General features: G+C 31.6%; 1 protein-coding gene across 1 annotated transcript in view; it reads right to left on the bottom strand.

Moving 5' to 3' along the window:
* The window catches only part of LOC116352649 (homeobox protein 2), a 20,339-nt gene extending 2,922 nt beyond the window's left edge, over positions 1–17,417 (bottom strand). Inside the window, exons 1-3 of the mRNA XM_031785387.1 lie at positions 17,013–17,417; positions 16,530–16,896; positions 413–573 (exon numbers count right to left, since the gene is read on the bottom strand). Coding sequence (XP_031641247.1) covers positions 413–573; positions 16,530–16,896; positions 17,013–17,417 — 933 coding nt within the window. The remainder of the gene's footprint in view (positions 1–412; positions 574–16,529; positions 16,897–17,012) is intronic.
* Between the last annotated feature and the right edge of the window lie 2,733 nt (positions 17,418–20,150).

Genomic DNA, 20,150 nt, shown 5'->3' with positions numbered 1-20,150 from the left:
TGGGAGGAAATGACAGCAAATTTTAAAATTGGCGCGCTGTTTAGTTTCGATTTGAGTTGTAAAATTACATTGACGTCCCCTTTGAAATTCGGTGCGCCACCGTCGGCTCAAAGAGACTTGAAGTCTTCACATCCTCTCATTGATCAAGTGCAAAACAGTTGGCGTAGTGAAATGAAAAATTTTCAAATGTTTGATTGTTCGTGTAACATACAATATTTATGCAAGGATATAGAGTATAATAAATGCATGCAACCTGATGAAATTGTGTTTGTATAGAAAATGTATGTCATATGTCAACAGTGTTTAGCATTTTCAGTTTGTTGTTGTTTGCACTAACAAGTTATGTTCCATAGACATAATTCAAACATAGAATTTATATTTTATACACAATCAAAATAATAATAATAATTACCGTTTTGTAGAACATGCAGGCCTGTCGTTCCTCGTCTTCACCATCGGGACAGTCAATAAAACCATCACAAAGCACATGATCGTCTATACACCGATATCTGCCCTGTCGATCTGGTGTTGGACATGCAAATCTCTCCATTCCATCCATCGCTGGCGGACATTCTGCATGAATAAGAAAAACGTACATAAGTTAGTAAAAGATGTCTGTATGAATATTATGCACAAATATATATGTCACATCCCAAATTGACGGTCAAAATCGAAAAAAGGTATATGCTTAATTCTTTGTTCATTTTCGTTTTTTCTTTCAAACAAACGGATCTTCCTTTTTCCAATTACCGCACAATACAAGTACGAATATAAAGCTTACTAATAAACGAACAAATATATGTTAAAATCAGAGCCGGGCAGCTGATGGATGCGTATACGTTACAAGCGACCTAATGAGCTTTAACTTTTGAACGTACGCTGATTGAATTATTTTCGTCATAAGCTACTGTGTCACCAATTGACTGGTTAGCTCGAATGGAAAATTTGCAAGTGCTCAATGAATTTTAGCCACTCAAATGTATAGACGTATGAAATGAAAACGCAATGTTTCATGTGTGGCAATTTTCTTTCATGGATAAATAATGAATTAATACCTGTAAGTGGAGAGTGTTATTTTTAGATGCAAACGAAAAAATACTTCAATTTGAAGTCGATGCACAGTTCTTATTGAGGTTATTTTTGGGTCACAGAAAGTCATTCCCCAAAACACGAACATGCCCAAAACGTATATGAAATCATTTAGCAATACATTTTTTTTTCTTCAATTTATTTCTTCTATATTCTGATTACATTTTAGCTTCGTTCTTATTATTCCTTTTTCGTATACAATATTTATTCATTCTTCGTCGCTTTTCGCCACACGCTGTACGTATGTATGTGTACCGGTCAAACGAACGATTTGCAGCGAAATATAAAGTATGCATGTAAATTATGGAGCATTATTTTCAGGCAACGGTATTTTTTTTACGTCATTCAAATTAATAAGCCACTTTATTAAATATTGAAATCAGCTGACGCGCACCGAATCAAAACCAAAAATACATTCATTCTTTTACGTCAGAATAGGTATAGCAATCAGTACTTTGAGTTTCCAATATTTATATAATCAAGCTATTTTCATTTAATTTCTACCATTGTGTTGAAAACAACAACAACAAAATAACATGAAATTTTAGTTTAAAAAAAAACATACTTGAAATGTTCATATTATTTCGTGTGAAGTAATATATATAAGCTCGTCGTAATGATGTGTACCGAAATTGATATAAATTTAGATTTGATATTAAATATTTGACATGATAACGTGAATAAATCATACGTGTAAATCGGAATTAATACATCGTCTGTCTCATAAAGCTTTCATTTCATATCTAAATAAATTATGATTTGCGTAAGGTATTAGGCGAACATGATACACACTTTATTTATTTTAAAAACACATGGTAATTTCGGTGGCATATAGTGTGGAAATTCCACAGTGCAATGTATATTCAAACAAAAAATGTGAACATTTTTCACATTTGATAGATAAAACGAAGAACATTCATTTCAATTTGCATTCGTCAATAATTTAAAAATTTTGAATTGCAAACGAAATTCGCTATCTACAAACGGCATCAAATCAAAAACGGACTAAAATCTTGGTGGATTTTTGCAAAATTTCAATATTCAAAATAAATATGTTTAACTTTATTTTCAGACATCTTATCATAATTTTGGAAAAGTTTGAGCTTTGAAGTAAATCTCTTATGAATTGAAATAAATTATTTTGAACAGAATTTAATGCTTTTTTTATGATTTAAGTAATACTATATTAACAGTGAGATAGTCATTCTCAAAAGGTAAAAAAAACGCTAAAAAAAGCCCTTCAAAAAAAGCCATAATTCGAATTGAGATTGTCAAGTAGAATCTAATGACACAAACTATTTTTGAACTTCGAAAATTTGATGAAAAATCGGTATAATAATGGTAGAAAATTTCGCGTTAATTACGAATGCGTCATACAATGCAGTTCATTTGAATTTGATCATTATTCTATGCAATCAATAGGATCTTATTTGCACTAAGACTACGTATATTTGCTAAAATGATGGTTAAATACTATAAATATTACAAGATTACGTACAAAGACTTTGCATGAGTCAAAAAGGCTTGTCTATTTTCCCTGTTATGCTTCTGTGGGCACATCAAAAGTGATCGCAACTGACAATATTTGTGTTAATCACATTGGCGCTTTGCGGTTTTATTTTCTGTCTGTACTTTTGGTGTCCCAGTTCTTCAGAATTTTTTTTTTTTTTTCATTTTTACATCAGCTCCAATATGTTTGTTTGTTTGATGCTATTCCAATTTGTAAATATGTATATTGCACATACAGGTTCGAAATCGACATGCATCGAAACTGCATGTTTAAATGAAATGTTCTGATATTGCCATAAATACAAGCACAACTTAAAAAGACGATTTAGAAGGAAAAAAACATATCAATAAATACGTGCAATCGATTATTTGTCACATTCTAAAAATATAAAAAGTTCATATCATTCGAAAGAAGGGAAAAAACAAATGATTTAACGGCGCTACACAGCTTAGCGTTGTATTATCCATATCAGTTTTCGTCTGCGGAATTTTAGACGAGCTACTTCTGCATAAATGTTGTAATGTATATGCATACACTGTAGCAAATAAGCTGGTGTAAAATTCGTCAAAATAGTAAAAACAAAATACACTTAAATGCATAACATTGTATAGTCATCCGAAAAGAAAGAGAGAAAAAAGACAACAACTTCACGAATATGCTGTTCTACATTTGCATATAGGATATTATGCAAAAGTGCCACTGCATTTGATCGGCTATAAATGCAGCAGAACACTAGAGTCGAATAAAGTATCATTTACGATAGCCGGCCGGTGTTAACTATTTTTAGTTTGATTCTGCATGGACTGAAGAGTGACTTAAAATGTCGATGAGTTCGTAAATACAATAATCTGTCATCGAATACCATAAACAGCTGAACGTGTATTTGTAAACGTTTTTGCACATCAACTATATACAATATGGATCAAGTTGTATGTATATGGATGTGTGTGAGCGATTAAATGTTATATTATTCAATGAGAATGAGAATAATCACCATATTGTAAGAATATTTTTCTTCTTTTTGTATTTCGTTTCACAAATTTCCTTCCACTCTTTTTTTTGCTCAATTTTTCTTTTTGCACTTTTTACCATTGGGGTATTTTCTGGCTGGCTTCCGCATTTGCCGCGGTTGCATTACGCCCGTTTCGGCTTTGCTGATGTCGCATACGGTGTGTCTGAATAGCTATTCCCATTGTTGAATAAACAATTACATATCATTTTTAGTGTATATAGCCCATGGTATACATGGAAAAATCCTCTCCCAGTTACCATCATTTATATATATATAAAGTCACTATTACACAAGTGCACGAATTCTCCCCATTTTTCTTCATATATATCAGCGGCTTTGCGTGATTTTCGTCTTTGTATTTGGGATGGTGTTTTTTTCGCAACTTTTGTTATGTTCTTTTGAGTTTCAAAGTTTCGTACGTCTATTTTTACTTGAAAATAAATGTCTTTTTTTCGGTCTCCTTCATCGTGTATGTACAAATGTACATTCTTGTGTGCTCATGCACATTAGTGCACGCGTAATTGTTTATTTGTGTATGTTTCGCCAGTTTGTGGTATGCGTACATGTATTTGCCACGAATTTTTCCCGTGTAGTATAATGCATATTGTATGTACTTGATGGAACAGAACGTATTCAAAAAGGAAGACAACGAACGAAAGCAACTGGAATAAAGCAGTCAAACACACCAAATATATCTCCCAATACAAGCCATTTTTGCTTGTAGTTTTTGTTTATTTTCTCTCTGTCGAATACCGCACACTCACTCACACACATACGTATATACATGCGGATATAGTATACAAATACATTTGCCAAACGTTGGCTGTGAAAAAGATGAGCTTTTGGTTCCCACAATATTTGGGCGCCTTTTGGTCCAGACATTTCTGGATAGTTTGACATTTTGTTGGTTCTTTGACATCTGCATGCATTGAACAAGGTGGGCCTGTGTGCATTTTCAATTTCGCTTGCCAGTGGGAAGAAAAAAGAAGACGCCCGGGTCGGGTGAATTATGGAATCGGCAAACCGTAATTTGAAATGGCCACCAAACTCTCCATTCACTTGACAACCAGATATTGAATGTGAAACGGATGTATTAGAGCTTGACATGCTTACACTCGAAACTGAAGCTAATATGCAAACAAAAACACTGTACACATTGAAAATTAATGTCCATAAGATTCACGCGAATTTTTAAAGCCCGATTTTACTATCGAAAGAAATTCGAGTTGTGTTATTTTATCGAGTACATGGAAGACATGAACCAATTTCACGACGCACACACACACATAACATCAGTGCATCATTACCAACAATAAAAACTATTTCACTTCTACTTCAGTTATGTTTTTCAAATCAATATTTTCAATTCGTTGAGATATTTTCAACAGTATTTACGACATTTCCAAATAGCTATAATTCACTGTATGAAAAAGGGGAGACAGAGACAGAGAGGAAAGAGAAAAACAGGGAGCTGAAGCAAGTAAAATGCCATAAAATATATCATAGCATGTTATTTTAATGTTTGCTACCTTTAAATGTGAACCACATTTTTACGTGGCAAAAGTTTGTTGAACTCATCGCCTGGTGATCCTTGTTCATGTCCATGTCCACGTCCGGTATAACATGTGCTAAATCAAAAGACAGCACACATGCAAGACACAGCAATAAATAAATCTCTGTTGTTCCCTTTGCCTCTGTGAATTCCCCGTGTACGTTTTCCACTTGGTGATATTACATATGAATGTGTATGTGAAAATATGTGTGTCCTTTTTTTTATTCCGTTATGTTGACTGCTGACATGCATTGCCGGCCGGTTGTAAGCAAAAAAAAGTAGTAGTGCATGGTAGATGAAACATATAATGCATAATACTTGTATTGAAGTTGTTGTCCTTTTTTTCGTTCAGTGCCGCATACAAATTTGACCAAATAAATTGGTGAATCAACGTACGCCAACAAAACGAATTTTTAATGAGAATATTGAAATGCAGATAAATACATTCGAAACAATTTCGAATCGAATGGAATTGAATTTGATTGAAGGCACATTTTGTAAATTTTACTAGAAAAAATCAATAAAAAACGACAAATAAAATATTTCATGGCAGACCATTCAATATTGGAATATCGATCGTGAACTACGTGCCAAAATTGGTAATAGCAATGAGCCGATTAAAACGATTACGATATTTCTGGTATACAAATGCAGTTGTATTTGTATGTGCTATTGTGCTTGTGCATCGCATTAAAGTCGTTAACCTCATTTTTTCCCTCTCAGTGTAGCATAAAACAGCATAGAGCCAGCCATGATGTACAAAGCTTCGCTATAAAACATCCGCTTTTTTATCGCTTCAAATGTATGTAATATGCGAAAAATGATTACACATTATTAAACTTATAACATATGGACAAATAACAATATACAACAAATATATAACAAACTTCCTTTTTTTAAATATAGTAATCGGTGACGTTTTTCGACTTATGCTCGAATTTATAGTTAAAATTATAAATTTTAAATAATTTGGCATTTCCATCTATTTGGGCTTTTTTTATTGAACAACAATTATCTATCATATCATTTTAAATACTAATCTTCAAAAAATGTTCATCCAGTCTGAAATTTTGGATAAAAATGTGCAAATTTTATGTTTTTCTGGCAACATTAATTCATTTATTCGATCATTTATGCAATGGTGTATTTTCTAGTGAAATGGATACAATTCACCATCTTATATAATTCTGTCAATCCTAAGTGCTATTGGCTTGCAAAGCTGATTAAATGACTTAATATGCTGAACTGATCAAACTAACGATTTATTCATACTGAGTTAATTTAACCCTTTTTAGAAAAAAAAATTATAATCTCAAAAAATGTGTGGTATGTATCCTAAATTTTGCACAAGCAGCTACGATTGATAACTGTGTGCAGAATTTGAAATACATACGGACACACAGAATCGAAGTTTGTGTGTTCCTGTGTTTTAATCATATATTTGTAGAATTTTGTAGAATTTTCTGTTTCAGAAAATCCGTAATAGAGGACACATGCATAGAATGTTCAACGACAAATCTACAGTAATAGCGCCCATCGACCGGGATGAATATTAATTCATAAGTAAAAAAAAACTTTATAGATAATTATATATTTTGGACAATAATTTATACACTTGTCCTAAAGCTAGGGGAAAATATTGAATAAAATAAGTTACGAATATGCTGCGTATAAGAATATAAACCGTATATACCGAAGAATATTTGCAAATAACTCCGTATTTATGTGGTTTATACGCATATATGCAGCGTATATGCGGCATACTTGCGATGTCTTCATCTATTTATAGTATATTCGATAAAAAATACTTGAGTATAAACCGTATAAACGTATAGATAATTCCCCCTAGTCCTAAAGGCAGAGAGGGTTAACATTTGATTTAGTGTAAAGCACGAACAGGAATTCCTCTCACACACATGTAGTGAACGAAAAATTGATGCCGTGATAGATTTGTGTGTGCGAGTCTTTGGACAATAAACGAAAATCGTGTAGATGAGGGTATCTTATTTGTTGTAACTTACGCTATGAGCGCTACCTTTCATCTTATGGACTACATCGAAATATTTTGTAATAAAATCACAGCATGAAAATGATTATCGCATGTTCTCGCTTTAAGAGAAACTCATTTGACTAATTTGAAAAAGGATGAAACCAACAATGCCTTCGAAGGAAATTCAAATGCTCTCTTATCGTCTCGGAAAAGCTATTTGTTATGCGAATTGAATCCTCGGCGATGCGACCTTAATTGTATGCATCGCATGCTTTATCACAATATATTTTGCTTGTTATAATCATTCGTTGGAATCCCAACTAACCAGTCGCTCTTTTTCCCATTAATACGTCATGAAGTTTGAAATCAGATACAACCATTCAACTGCACACTCAACAGCAACCCAGCACATACACTGAATCGACGACTAAATTCATACCACATTATTCATGAACATTGAAATACATGACCACAAACTGAAATAAACTGAAATGTGTTTCACATTTTGTTGGATAAGGAAATGATAGGGTAGTTCGAAAATTGAACAAACGGAATTACATTAACTATCTTAATCCATAAAACAACAAGCTATTATGCCATTGCTTTTCCGTTAGGAATTTGTTGATGTTTTTTTTGTTCAATGTCGCTCAATTTGCACAGTCTCTTTCTTCACACAGTCCGGTTTCGATGTCACACTCATTGATGAATCTCATTCGTCTATTTTGAATTAATTTTTCATTTCAATGAGTCAACCATTTTCTATATACACTTATAAAGAATCGACAAACTGACATAGATAGTTTGATGGAAAAATGGCTCCAGAAAACTTGCAAATAATAAAAAATTCTACTTATATAAAACAACGAGAGCTATTCAAATATAAATTATGATAATAACCCATTTGGTTTTTCGTATTTCGCATAAAAATATAAAAAAAAAAACTATATTAAATTATCATCAACGTCTTGTCAAATTCTTATTTAAATGACAAAAAAACCGTACATTTTATCGTACTGATAAAACCAATGGATTAATTACATAAATAAATAAGTTTTCACACAATACCAAACACCAAATGAAGAGTGAAGCAAAATCGTACACACACACTGTTTTAGCACCTCCATGAGGATTCATGTGTGTGCGTTCAAATGAACAAAGGAAAACATAAAAATACAAATTACACGTAAAATTTGTTCAACGTATCACTTTAATTCAAATAATGTATTGCAATTATTTTCAAGAGCTTTTTCCACCTTAATTAATTTATATGTTTCTAACTGCATGAAAATCGAACGATAAAACCGACCGAAATCACTTTGATTGAAATAAAGTGATAGATAGACTGCCTAAAGTCGATTGTTTCATGTTTCGAAATGCCTTCAAGTACTATTGCTGTGAGTTTCTCTTCTCTAATTTCTTTTTTTTTTCGTTTTGTATTGCAAGTACTGTAAATCATAGCTGACCAGGGGGTTCAGATTTAGCCGCTCCGGGGGAACTCATTTGAAATTACCCCATATCAAATTATGAGTTGACACATTTCTGTTCTTAACCTTTTGATACGACAAAAATTTTGAATACCCTTAAATTTAAAAAAAAAATCGATTTAAATCGACACCCCTTTGGATTGCTAACTTCAGCAGCTATGTACAAATGATATATCGATTGGTTGAATTCTGTTTTTGATTCATTCGCTTTTAAATTAAAAATATCGTGAAACCGCTTTTGTTTCTCAACACAATAGACAAATACAAGCGCCAAAGAACGGTGTACGCTGTAAAAGCGCAACAGCGTTAGTAAGATGTAGCTCATAATATAAAAAACATTGACCTCACCATCCAGGTACTTCTTGGAAAAAAATGTATAAAGATACAATAATTTGAGTAGAAAAAGCACGAAAAGCTTAGAACACTCCTCAACAGCACCAACAATGTGAATAGAAAATACAATATGATACAAAAACCAGCATGGATGAAAAAAAAGTCGTATGTTAATAAAATCAAGCTACAAAATGGTTTGCCACTATATTTGGATGTACAATGACGATAAACATGAAGTTGGGGTGTCGTTTCACTTTCAGGTTATTTAGCCATTGTCGGATTATGCACACACTCAAACCAAATGAATGAATATTTGAACAAACAAAAGCAGTCGTGCACATTCTGTGGTGTGCCACTGACTAAGCAAATTAAATAGAATGATTTTGAAAAGCAATCCCATTGTTGTGGCACACAAGATTTTCCATGTATCAAATTGAAAGGTAATTGAATAAAATGAAAATTTCAACGTAAATAAAGACAAACATATCATAGTATTTTTTTTTTCATCAAATTCAGTCGAATTGTGATATGCTCAAATGGAAATAATATAAATAGAAATAGTATAAATAGGTTACGAAGAACCAACTTTGGAATCGCACCTATGTGACCGAAAAAATTAATATACATTTTATTTGAAAGGTCTGACATTAGTTTGAGTTGTTATAGTATAGCTTTGGTATTTACATATGTTTCTCTGATGAATTAAAATAGTCTTGAAATTTCTTTTAAAAAAAGGTTTAAAAGATAGATTCGCAGTTTTATTTTCTTTATAGGATGGGCCGACTTGTGCATAAAACACTTTCCGCACAGCATAAAACACTTTTAATTAGATAAAAATAAAATTTCAATAGTTTACGTGGAAAAGAGGGTCTTTTTATGCTATATGTAATAAAGTTTTGATCAATCGCATTGATTTTTGATTAAATCTTGAGATTTGGCTTGGTCAATTTATCTCTTGGATTTCGCTAACAATTCGTTGGTTTTATTTTCAACTAAACTTTTTTATTTCTGATATGATCTTAGAACTGGTCATTGAAAATCGGGACCTTTTCAAAATTGTACATCCAAAAATGTTCGCAATAAAAATGCAAGATAAATCTCAAATGGTCATGTCTTTCCAAATAATTGTCAGTCGAGTTCTCAACAAGACTAACTATTTGTTGATCAAGTAAGTTGTCGTTCAATCGTTTACGACATCTTCAATGCATCACAATGTTCATTTCCTTTTCGAATACTACTATTTCATTGAATCTCGTAAACCAAGCCGATTCAGCGATAGAAGAAAAAAACAAATGTTCAAAAGAAATCGTGAACATTGTATTTTAGATATAATCGTTGCGCACACATTGTTGGTTTATTTGAAGCATTGTAAAAAAAGTTAATGCATAAAATAGGATTTTTTGTCATACCATTTTTTATCAAAAAATGCATTGTGCACACAATGTGGTATCAAAGCTCGACGTTTCTAATGAACAGTGGAACTTATTATGTATGGTATTTGCCAAACGAAATTAAGAAATTCGAATAGCCACCCAACAAAACACATGCTCATGGAAATTTCCAATATGGTTTCTAGAACATGATGTAAACTGTGAACATATTCTGGTTGATTGATTGTAAAAAAATAAAAGGTTAACTGCATTGACATTTTTTTGTAATTACTGTTGAAGAGCAAATACTCAATAATATATTTTCCACCTTAGGTCGCAATAATGTCATGAGTGCCGCTTTTTTTCCATAAAATTATTAAAGTAGTTATGCATTTCCAGAAGAAAAAAAAATGTGCGACACAATTTCATATGAAAATTGTCGCATGAACGTCCGGACATTGTATAAAACTCATGCCCTTTCTATGTAATTTCTAATGAATATTGTTCAATGAAATTCTACTGAATTGGAATATAAAATTAGCGCGCGTTGAATGCAGGCTAACCGCTGTTACAATTATGTTTTTTTGCGTTGACTTTATTAAACATTCTCGTTTATTAAACATTAAGTTTTTGTTTTAATTTTTTTTTTTTCTCCAAATTTACACTGTAGGTGTTTCACAGCATAAAGAAAACAATGAATTAACATATCGATTGTTCAGAACGTCATTTCTGCAATAAAAAAAGCAATAACACGTTTTTCTTTCGATTACTGAAATGAAATGAATGACGAAATTCGAATTTGAGTGTCAAAACAAACAACAAACGCAAACATTTCATTACACTCGTTTCTGTTCTCGCTTCTATCTCTGTGAAGGGTAAAAATATTTCTATAATTACATGTTTCTCTGGGTTATTATATTCAGAGTTGTGGTCTAACAACTATTCGAAGAATTCGATTGCAATCGATAGTTTGCTTAAATAAATACATTATATTAATTAACTGCAGTCATTTTTTGTATAATAATTAGAATAATTTTTATTCGTTTCTGTTCGTTTTAATTTTATTTCTTCAAATATTGTTATTATTAAAACTTATAAAGGTACGATGCAATGTCCTACATTTTAGGAAGTTTAATGTCTAAGTATATGAGAAAAAAATGATGAAAAAAAAAACATGAAATAATCAAAACAATTTAGTCTTTATCGTTCAGAGGTGCATTCATTCAGAAACAGATGCGATGAAATAAATTACAATTACATTCTATTTCCCTTACTTTATACGTTTCCATAAAATCAACCGCTTTTAAAGCAATAAAAATTCATTCAGGCATTTAAAGCAAAGCTATTTCCATGCACATTCGCCCATCTAGATCCCATAGGATACATTTAAAATGCCACAACACATATACAATACGAATAAACAGAAAATGTGCAATCTCCAAAAGTTCCATGTGATTCAAAAACAACAAACATCTAAATGGTTGTTGGATTTTCCAACATCAACAGCAATAAATATCATTAAAAATTGCAACAATCATACGCAGATGTTACAAATTAATTTATTGAGAGAGATCAAGTTTTCCGTTTTCGATAATAAATTATAACAGCCGTATTTCTATGTGATACGATCTCTCTTGTCCCAAGCGTACTTTGTACTTTTGATTCGGCCAATAATTTATTGTTATGGAAATTATAAATGGCGATGAGTTATCAATAACAGTAAATTTTGCGGTTTAATGATTCAAAATGATACACTTCAGTAATGATTAAATTCAAACAAGTACACCATCAATTTCAGCTTTTATTATTGTTGTGACTCTGAATGTGATAAGCTTAATCAAAAATGTAATTAGTTTTATTGTTATACCATCAATTCTTCAATCAATAGGGTTTAACTTGAGTTAAGTGACTGCACCATTGAGACATTAGAAATCCAAGTAAATCATCTGAGATAATTGATTGTTTTTAAAGTTTCTAGATTACCTTAAATAATGCTACCGTGTTCTATATTACAATGTATTTCTGTTTTACCGCTGAAATGCATGTAGACAATAACGCTCCCGAAGACATTTACGATAAACGTTTGAAAAATGCATTGCTTACTTTGAAATGTTGTATAGAGGCGATCCAATTTTACACTAAACTACTTTGTTCATTTCTAGTTTTGAGTGTGAACTGCCTCCATTTTTTTCTCTCTCAATAGTATACAGAAACAATGTACCGAGTGAAAAATCTATTGTTGTTTATATTTTTGGATTTAGGAGAAGTGGGGTGATACATCTCAGTTTTATCACATTTTTTTTTTTCATTTCTACGAGCAGGATTTGAAAATCACATTGGTTTTCGGTAATCGATTCGAGAAGATTGAATAAATCTCGCTTCGAGTTGTGGGGTGTTGATTTATCTAACGGAAGAATAATTTTCACAATCAAATGAAACTTTAATAATTTTAATTGTTTTGATCTTCTTCGTATCTACAATCGAAGTTTTGAATTTATACCAACGAACGCGTGTGCAGTGCCAAGTGTGTGTCTCTTTACAAAAAATTTACAATTTGGGTATCAGTGTGCCCCCATTACTCCTAATTTGATTGGAGTGAAAATTCACACGGTAAAAATCATGCAAACTCGTTGGAGATGGAAAAAGTGTAAATCATCGTTAGCATGAAAGGTGATTTTGGTGGCTTAATCGAAATGCCTGGGGGATTCTATTTTTTCACTGTGTTCAGATTGAAACAGCATTATAAATCGGTTATTTAATTTCTCATCGCTTTTTCCAACTGTTTGGAAGTTCCGTTTCGGAACCAATTGTTGATTTCGTATTTCCGTGGTTTTTTTTTTCTTTTTTTCATAAAGTATTTGTTATTGGTACAATTTTATGGATTTAATTAAAGTACCACTCTCTCACTTTATATGCAATTATATATTTTTTTTTGATGGAATGGACATTGGACAATCCATCATATAACTGAATTATGGAACACTCGTTAATAAATTGTTGCGATGACCTGTGCAATGCCATAATCATTTTTGACACCAAAAGTACTTTCAATCAAATTGGAACGTTTATCGACTGTGTGATTGTCATTTGCAAGCATATGATGAATTGAAAAGTCCTCTATATCCTTTGAGAATAACAAAAACGTAAGTTCAACATTTTTTTTATAGCGTTCAATTTTACGATAAACACAATTGGTTGATTGTTGTCGTTATTGTTGAGTGACGCAATTCGCTAGAGACATATGCAGATGGACAACGAATGACAAATATCACACAAATAACTGTAAAATATGTCTTATTTTCCAAGTTTCATGAGTTAATTGTAACTATTATTGCTCCATTTAACTGTCTTATTCGTTCGTGCTTATTCTCTAGCGTAATCAAATGAATATCGATGATGTACGTATAATATAAGTTGGACGACTTTAAATAGCCGAAGAGAATCGATATATGGCTATTTTTAGTGTAAAAGCCACAGACAACAGCAAAAAAAAAAAAAAAAAACAATTTTCGACCACTTTAACTGAGAAAGTAGGGTATAAAAATATGATGAGCTTATATGGCGTATAAATTAATGGAATAATACATTCTGATTGCTTCAATTTGACCTATCAAAAAGAACTATTGTCGCTTCAACTTTGAAATATATATTTGAAATATTTAAACAAGCGGTTAATTTGCTTTGCATGAAAGAACAAAGGCATTAAAATTCGATTTCGAGATAAGACATATTCCATTCGTCATCAAATCGTAAGCTTTTCGGGTTTTTTTTCGGAATTTGATGAAATTCGGCAAATTCATTCTTAAAAGACTATGAAGTCATAGTTGATGATTCACTTCTTTTATTTCAAATAATTTTAATAGTAATTACAAAAAAGTGAAGAAAAAAAAACACGCAATCAACGGAATAATTTTATTCACGCGTGGACTTGGTCACATTGCAAATGAAAATCATTTTTATTTGATCATGACGCGTATTTTTGGACACGCAATCAATTTCTCCGCACCGAATTTAGACACACACTTCAAAATAGTTAAAAATGAATCATATTTTTAAATCAACAACGTTTTGACCCAATTTTTTTTTTCGCTTCACTTTCAATGAAATCAAAAAGATTTATAATACTCAACATTGACCAAACTGAATATACTGAATTTAGTTAGATATGATATATTAATGGCATCATTAGCGTTGTGCGTGACACAAAGTAAATCGTGTTTGTCATTCATAACACAAACTTGGGTGTTCAGGTTCAAAAGCCCTTATCCGACGTTTTTTTAATAAACAACTATTCAAACAATTGGACCGGTTTCATTATGTTTTCGAATATTTTGTGTGTTATTTACTACGATTTTATATCGCATATTGGCTCTGAGTAGTAATTTTACTAATCTCTTTCCCAATGTTTAGTTTTCGTTCTAGTCTCCCGACGTTTATATTGATTTCAATCCATAGAATATTCAGCAAAGCGTATACATTCTTTTTAAATAAATTTTTAAATTTTTAAACAATACGCAAAAATGTATTCTGCGTGTGAGTCGAGTGTATTTACAAATGTCAACCGAACTATTCGGGAAATGTTTCAAAGAAATGTCTAAATTGTTGCAAGTTACTTGAAATATAATATTTGAATGTTATCCCACTGTATTCGGGACTAGTTGTTCCAATTTTTTTTTATTAAATCTAATATTTTTACTTTCATGAAAATTTAACATAAACTATCTTTCAAAACAGTTCATTTTTCATATTAAAAAATGGATTTTACTTGTTCGAAAATAACATGGCTATGATGTCAACAAATGATAATGTGTTGATTAAAAAAATGTAATTCTTGAAATCATTTTTCAAATTTTGTTTTTGATTCTCCTCGCGGTATTCCGACAAATGGTAGTGTCTCGGATTTGGCAGTCTACTGTATATACGAAAGCAATTACTTAATATGAAAAATATCTAATTTTGAAAAAAGAATCAATGATTTTTTGTGCACTATTTTTTAATAAATTTTACTGTAAAATTAAATTAACGCTATTAAAAACATAATAATTGTAATGAAACGAAAGTACGATGTCAAATGAAAATAAGTCGGGTACACAATGTTTAGACATTTGTACTTTTATTTATTTATTCACCGTCTGATCACAGACTGAATTTATCACAAAATTTGTACAATATCGTTCACAATGAAACACCACCCGATCGTATACCCAGCCACCAGCCTTCTCGACTTCGGAGTAGCAGATATCGACTGTGATCACTGTTTTAATTTCTATATGATATATAAAAATTAAAAGTTAAATTTTTCACCAATCAAATATCGAATTTTCCAATTTGACAATATTGTTTCTAAAGATGTGTCTTGATGCCGATTCTAAAAATGTTTCTCTTATCAAGTTAAAGTTCCTACAAGTTACGTAAAACGGCTGATTATGTGCATAATCCGATGAAAATGCCCTAACTCTAATCAGTTCTGTACTTCTTAAATTTCTTTGGTTTTCGTCATATTGCAGTCTTGTGTATACAATTTTATTTCTAAGTGTACATTTAGGTATATAATGAGATTCGTTAGTTTCGATTAAATTTACGCAACGAGATTTCGGGCAATATACAGCTTTTATTAGTCGCTTTTCGTGCGATTCGATGGCTATCCAATTAAGTGGCCAAAAACGTTGTTCGTTTGGAAAAGTATGCGTGTATGCCAAAAAGCGACTAGTATATGCACAAGAATATCCGATTATCCGAAAGATTCAATCGAAACGGTTTCTATTTACTTACGTTCATTTGTTCGTTTTTGTCGATGTGAACGATTTATAATAATAATAATAATATGTTGATTTGACAAATGTTAACAACCTTATATACTAAATAGCATTAATCTTTTTAATTTTTCTTATTTTGAATACAAAACCATTTGCACCATTTTTCGAGATTTTTTCTGTAGTATATGTGTATTTGTTTTACCAAACAGGATAGCTAATTACAATTTGAATTTAGTTGAATTAGTCTTTTCAACTGAAATTTAACGCTATTGATATTTATTTGACTTTTTGTCAGTTTAATTGTGTCAATGTAACGAAAATAAAATATTCAACAAAATTTGCAATTATTTACAGTGCTTTTTTCCGATTGATTTTTTTTTTGGGAGTGATCAAGTAGCGATTGCAAAAAAATAAATAAATAACAAGTACATACCTATTTGCGGTACATCATATTGACGTTGCCCTCGCATCCCTCGGAACATGAATTTGGTAGGTAATCCTTTAGCTATCGGTGGTTGGCTTAAGTCATCGTCTGTAATGCCCATGTGATCAGCACTGTTGTCATTGTAATCATTAAAATTACGATCATTGTAACCATGCATATCCATATTTCCTTCATCATCATCATCCATGTGGGCCGCATTTGATGTTCTTTTACTCATATGCGATCGGATTGCTTGACTTCTACGTTGCTTTTTTTGTTGTGGTTGTTTGCTTTGATCAGTATTATTTTGAATTGTAGTTGCTGGCTGTGATGCAGGTGCAGGTGCAGGTGCAGGTACGGTTTTCCAAGACCGCGTCTTTGTTATAAAAATAATTTAAAAAAAAAAATCAATTGATTTTCATCTTTTTGTCATCAACGTATGTATTTTATTTATGGTGAGGAGTAAAAAGAAAATATATAATAGAAACGAACCTGTTTTTGCCATCGATATCTACCATTGGTATCTGTCACCGATGACCGCGCCAAAGAGCCACTACGAAATGACATTGAAAGTGGTAGCGTGGACGATGGTGATGAACTAGAGCTGGAACCAGATGCAGATGACACCGACGATGAGGATGACACCGACGATGGGAATAGTTCATGATATTTTTGATTGTTTGATAATGGATTTCGTGTCGCCCGCATACTCAGGCCATTTTCTGGAATTATTTTTGTATTAGTTGAATCGTAAACTAGACTATCGCGGTTTATGTTGTTGTTGCTCAGTTCGTTTATTGGCCGATGGTAAGCATCTCTGATCATGTGTAGTGATGCACTCATGCTGACCAACACACTCAAACATATCAACACTTGGACACTTTCACGAATCATCATTTATGTACTAAATTAATTACTTATACTAAACTGTATTCAAATGATTTGAATTTAGGTATTTGTGTTTATGTTTGCGAGATTTTAGCTATTGTACATTTACTTCCGGCATCCGTTTAAACGTCTTATTGGTAATTTTCTTTGATATAGTTATAGTTTCTGTTTTTCTTTTCTTTTAGGTCTTGTCTTTTGTTTTATTAATTTATATGATTTGCTTAGGATATTTCCCACTTTTGAAATGCACTTTATTGCTTTGTATGTTTTCCAAACGTTTTTTTTTTTCGCTCTCTCTATATATTCACTTGAATTAGCTAAAACTCAATTCCACTTTTTGGTGCATTCATTAATAACAATTTGCACTCACTGAACACATGGCTCAACTTTTCTTTTTTAGCTATTGTTATACTAGGTCAAAACAGCTTTTTCTTGTTCGATAATAAGCTACTAGAATGAGTTTTTATTTTTGTTCAAACCATTCGCCGACAACATCAAATTGAATTTATCGTAACACATAACGGCTCAACTGTATAGTTATAGTATTATAGACGTAGAAAATCAATTGAAATGAACTGATATTTATTTCCACTCACAGTATCATGCACATATAGTATTAAAAGTATTGAACTATTTATGTGTAGCTGTTTTCTTTGTGTCTGTGTCTGTGTCTGTGTGTGTGTGTGTGTGTTTGTTGTTGCAGTTGAATTTAAAATGTTTTACAATGATTTTATTTTGCTATGCTTAAATAGTAGTCAGTCGGAATAAAATCACGATGTCAGTCACTCCAAGTTGCCGTTGTGTTTTTCTTCTTCTTTAATTTGTAAGCTGCTTTATTGCTCTTTTCGTGTCGCTCGTAATGATATCTCAAGTTGTATTTTTCTCTTAATCTATAGTCATTCAGAAGATATTTTGTTGTCGTAATGTCTATACATTATTCATTTCATTGATTTCAACCATCAGCATTTGGATATATTTCACCCTGTAAAATAAAACAATAATAATAATACAAATAAATGAAAAAGCAAATTTCTGCAAATCAGTTTCTGGTTGTAGAATAATTACAAACGAAATAGTGTCATTTCAATTAAATATCATGGTTTTTGAAGAATCATTGTGCTCAATTTTTAGTGAATTTGGAGTTTTGATGCATGCTTCGCTCACATTCAATTCGAAGTTGAAGGATGTTCTTTGAATAAAACTTTGACTCAATTTTATCACATTGCGCTGCTCTTAGATTTTAGTTATAATCAAATGAATTTGATCTAGCAGTTATTTTCGCTGCGCAAAGGAAACATATTATTAAGTTTTTTATTTCAATTGAAACCATTCTTTTCGAGTTTGATGTCCGTAAAATTTGTACAATGAACAAAATATATACTTGAAAATGCGCATCCCATCGAAAATCATCAATTGCAATCTTGTTCTTTTGTTCATTATTTTCGTTATTTTTTTTGGTAATTTGCGTTCTATGCTTTCCCATACCTATATTAAGCTTGTAACATGATTGCGCTTCCAAAAACATCATCTTCAGTATATGTGAGGTTTTTGTTTGGTTTGAAAAAACGAAGCAAAATAAATGAATGAATAGCAGCAACTGAAAATCGCAGGCATAAACACATATGTCTATCGATTTGTAATAGCTTGTGTCTTTTAGATCACTTCCTTTTTTCTTTCTCGCTTGGTAGTCTTCAGTCTTTTTTTGCTGTCCATTTCTTTATTTCTGATATTTTGGCAAACGACTTTGTTCGGCTTTCCGTCTCTTTTGATATTTGTATGTACTGGTTTTGTTTTTAGTTTGATCTTACTTCATCTGGTGTTGCTTGATTTCGAGTTTTTATTTTGTGTTTAAATTTTATCTTTGCTGCGAGTTATTTCGCCAACTTTTGTATTTGATGCTATATATGTATACATATGAGTGCAAATGAATCTGCACTTATTTGTGTTCGTTTCGTGCTTTTATTTATGAAGATCACTTCTTTTGGTTTGCATGCAATGGAATTATATTATTGGAATTAATTGCAATTATGCGTCTTTTTCATTTCATTATATTTGTGTTAAGAATCCACAATTCGAGCATAATGCAAAAACCCGATAATCAGATATAATATACATATATGTTTTCAAACTTTCGTACAATCTGAAATCCGTAAAAAAATTGAAAATTTATTTCTGTTTACCTTTGCATATATATAATGGGTTTTTTGATCAAATTGAGAGTTGTTTGAGTTTTGTGAATTGCTGCGCTTAACGGTTTGTTGTTGGTCGCTTATGATATTTCACTGTTATTTTTTTTTTACGTTTCTGCGTTTTGAAGTACTGCTTTGTTTAATTTATGTACCGTATCGTATTCTTTTTTTTTATATTTATTGATTGATTCTACTGTTGTAAAACACTGAATTTATTTATAAACGATATTTGATTAAAGGTTTTGTTTCATGAAGAAAAGTGTGTCGGCGGCTTTTGAAAATTTTTGAATTGCAGTTTGTTGTTGGCGTAAGTGTATGTGTGTGGTTTCGTTGAAGTGGACCCATGGAGTAGCCACACTTACACATTTCTAATTTCATTGGATTCGTTACGAAAATATTTTATCGCTTATTCTCGTATTATCGTATCCAAAATTGCACTTTTCTTAAAACTGATCGGTTCACTTGTTGTTTATATATATATATATATATATATGTATGTGTGTGTGTGTGTTACAAACACTACGTGTTTCACTACGAGTTTTTTTGTTATCAC

The sequence above is a fragment of the Contarinia nasturtii genome, unplaced genomic scaffold (assembly GCF_009176525.2).
Source record: "Contarinia nasturtii isolate CC-2019 unplaced genomic scaffold, AAFC_CNas_1.1 Cnas_scaffold_187, whole genome shotgun sequence".
NCBI classification, from domain to species: Eukaryota; Metazoa; Arthropoda; class Insecta; order Diptera; family Cecidomyiidae; genus Contarinia; species Contarinia nasturtii.
The sequence above is the reverse complement of the archived record's forward strand: the minus strand, read 5'-3'. Positions and strand labels throughout refer to the sequence as shown.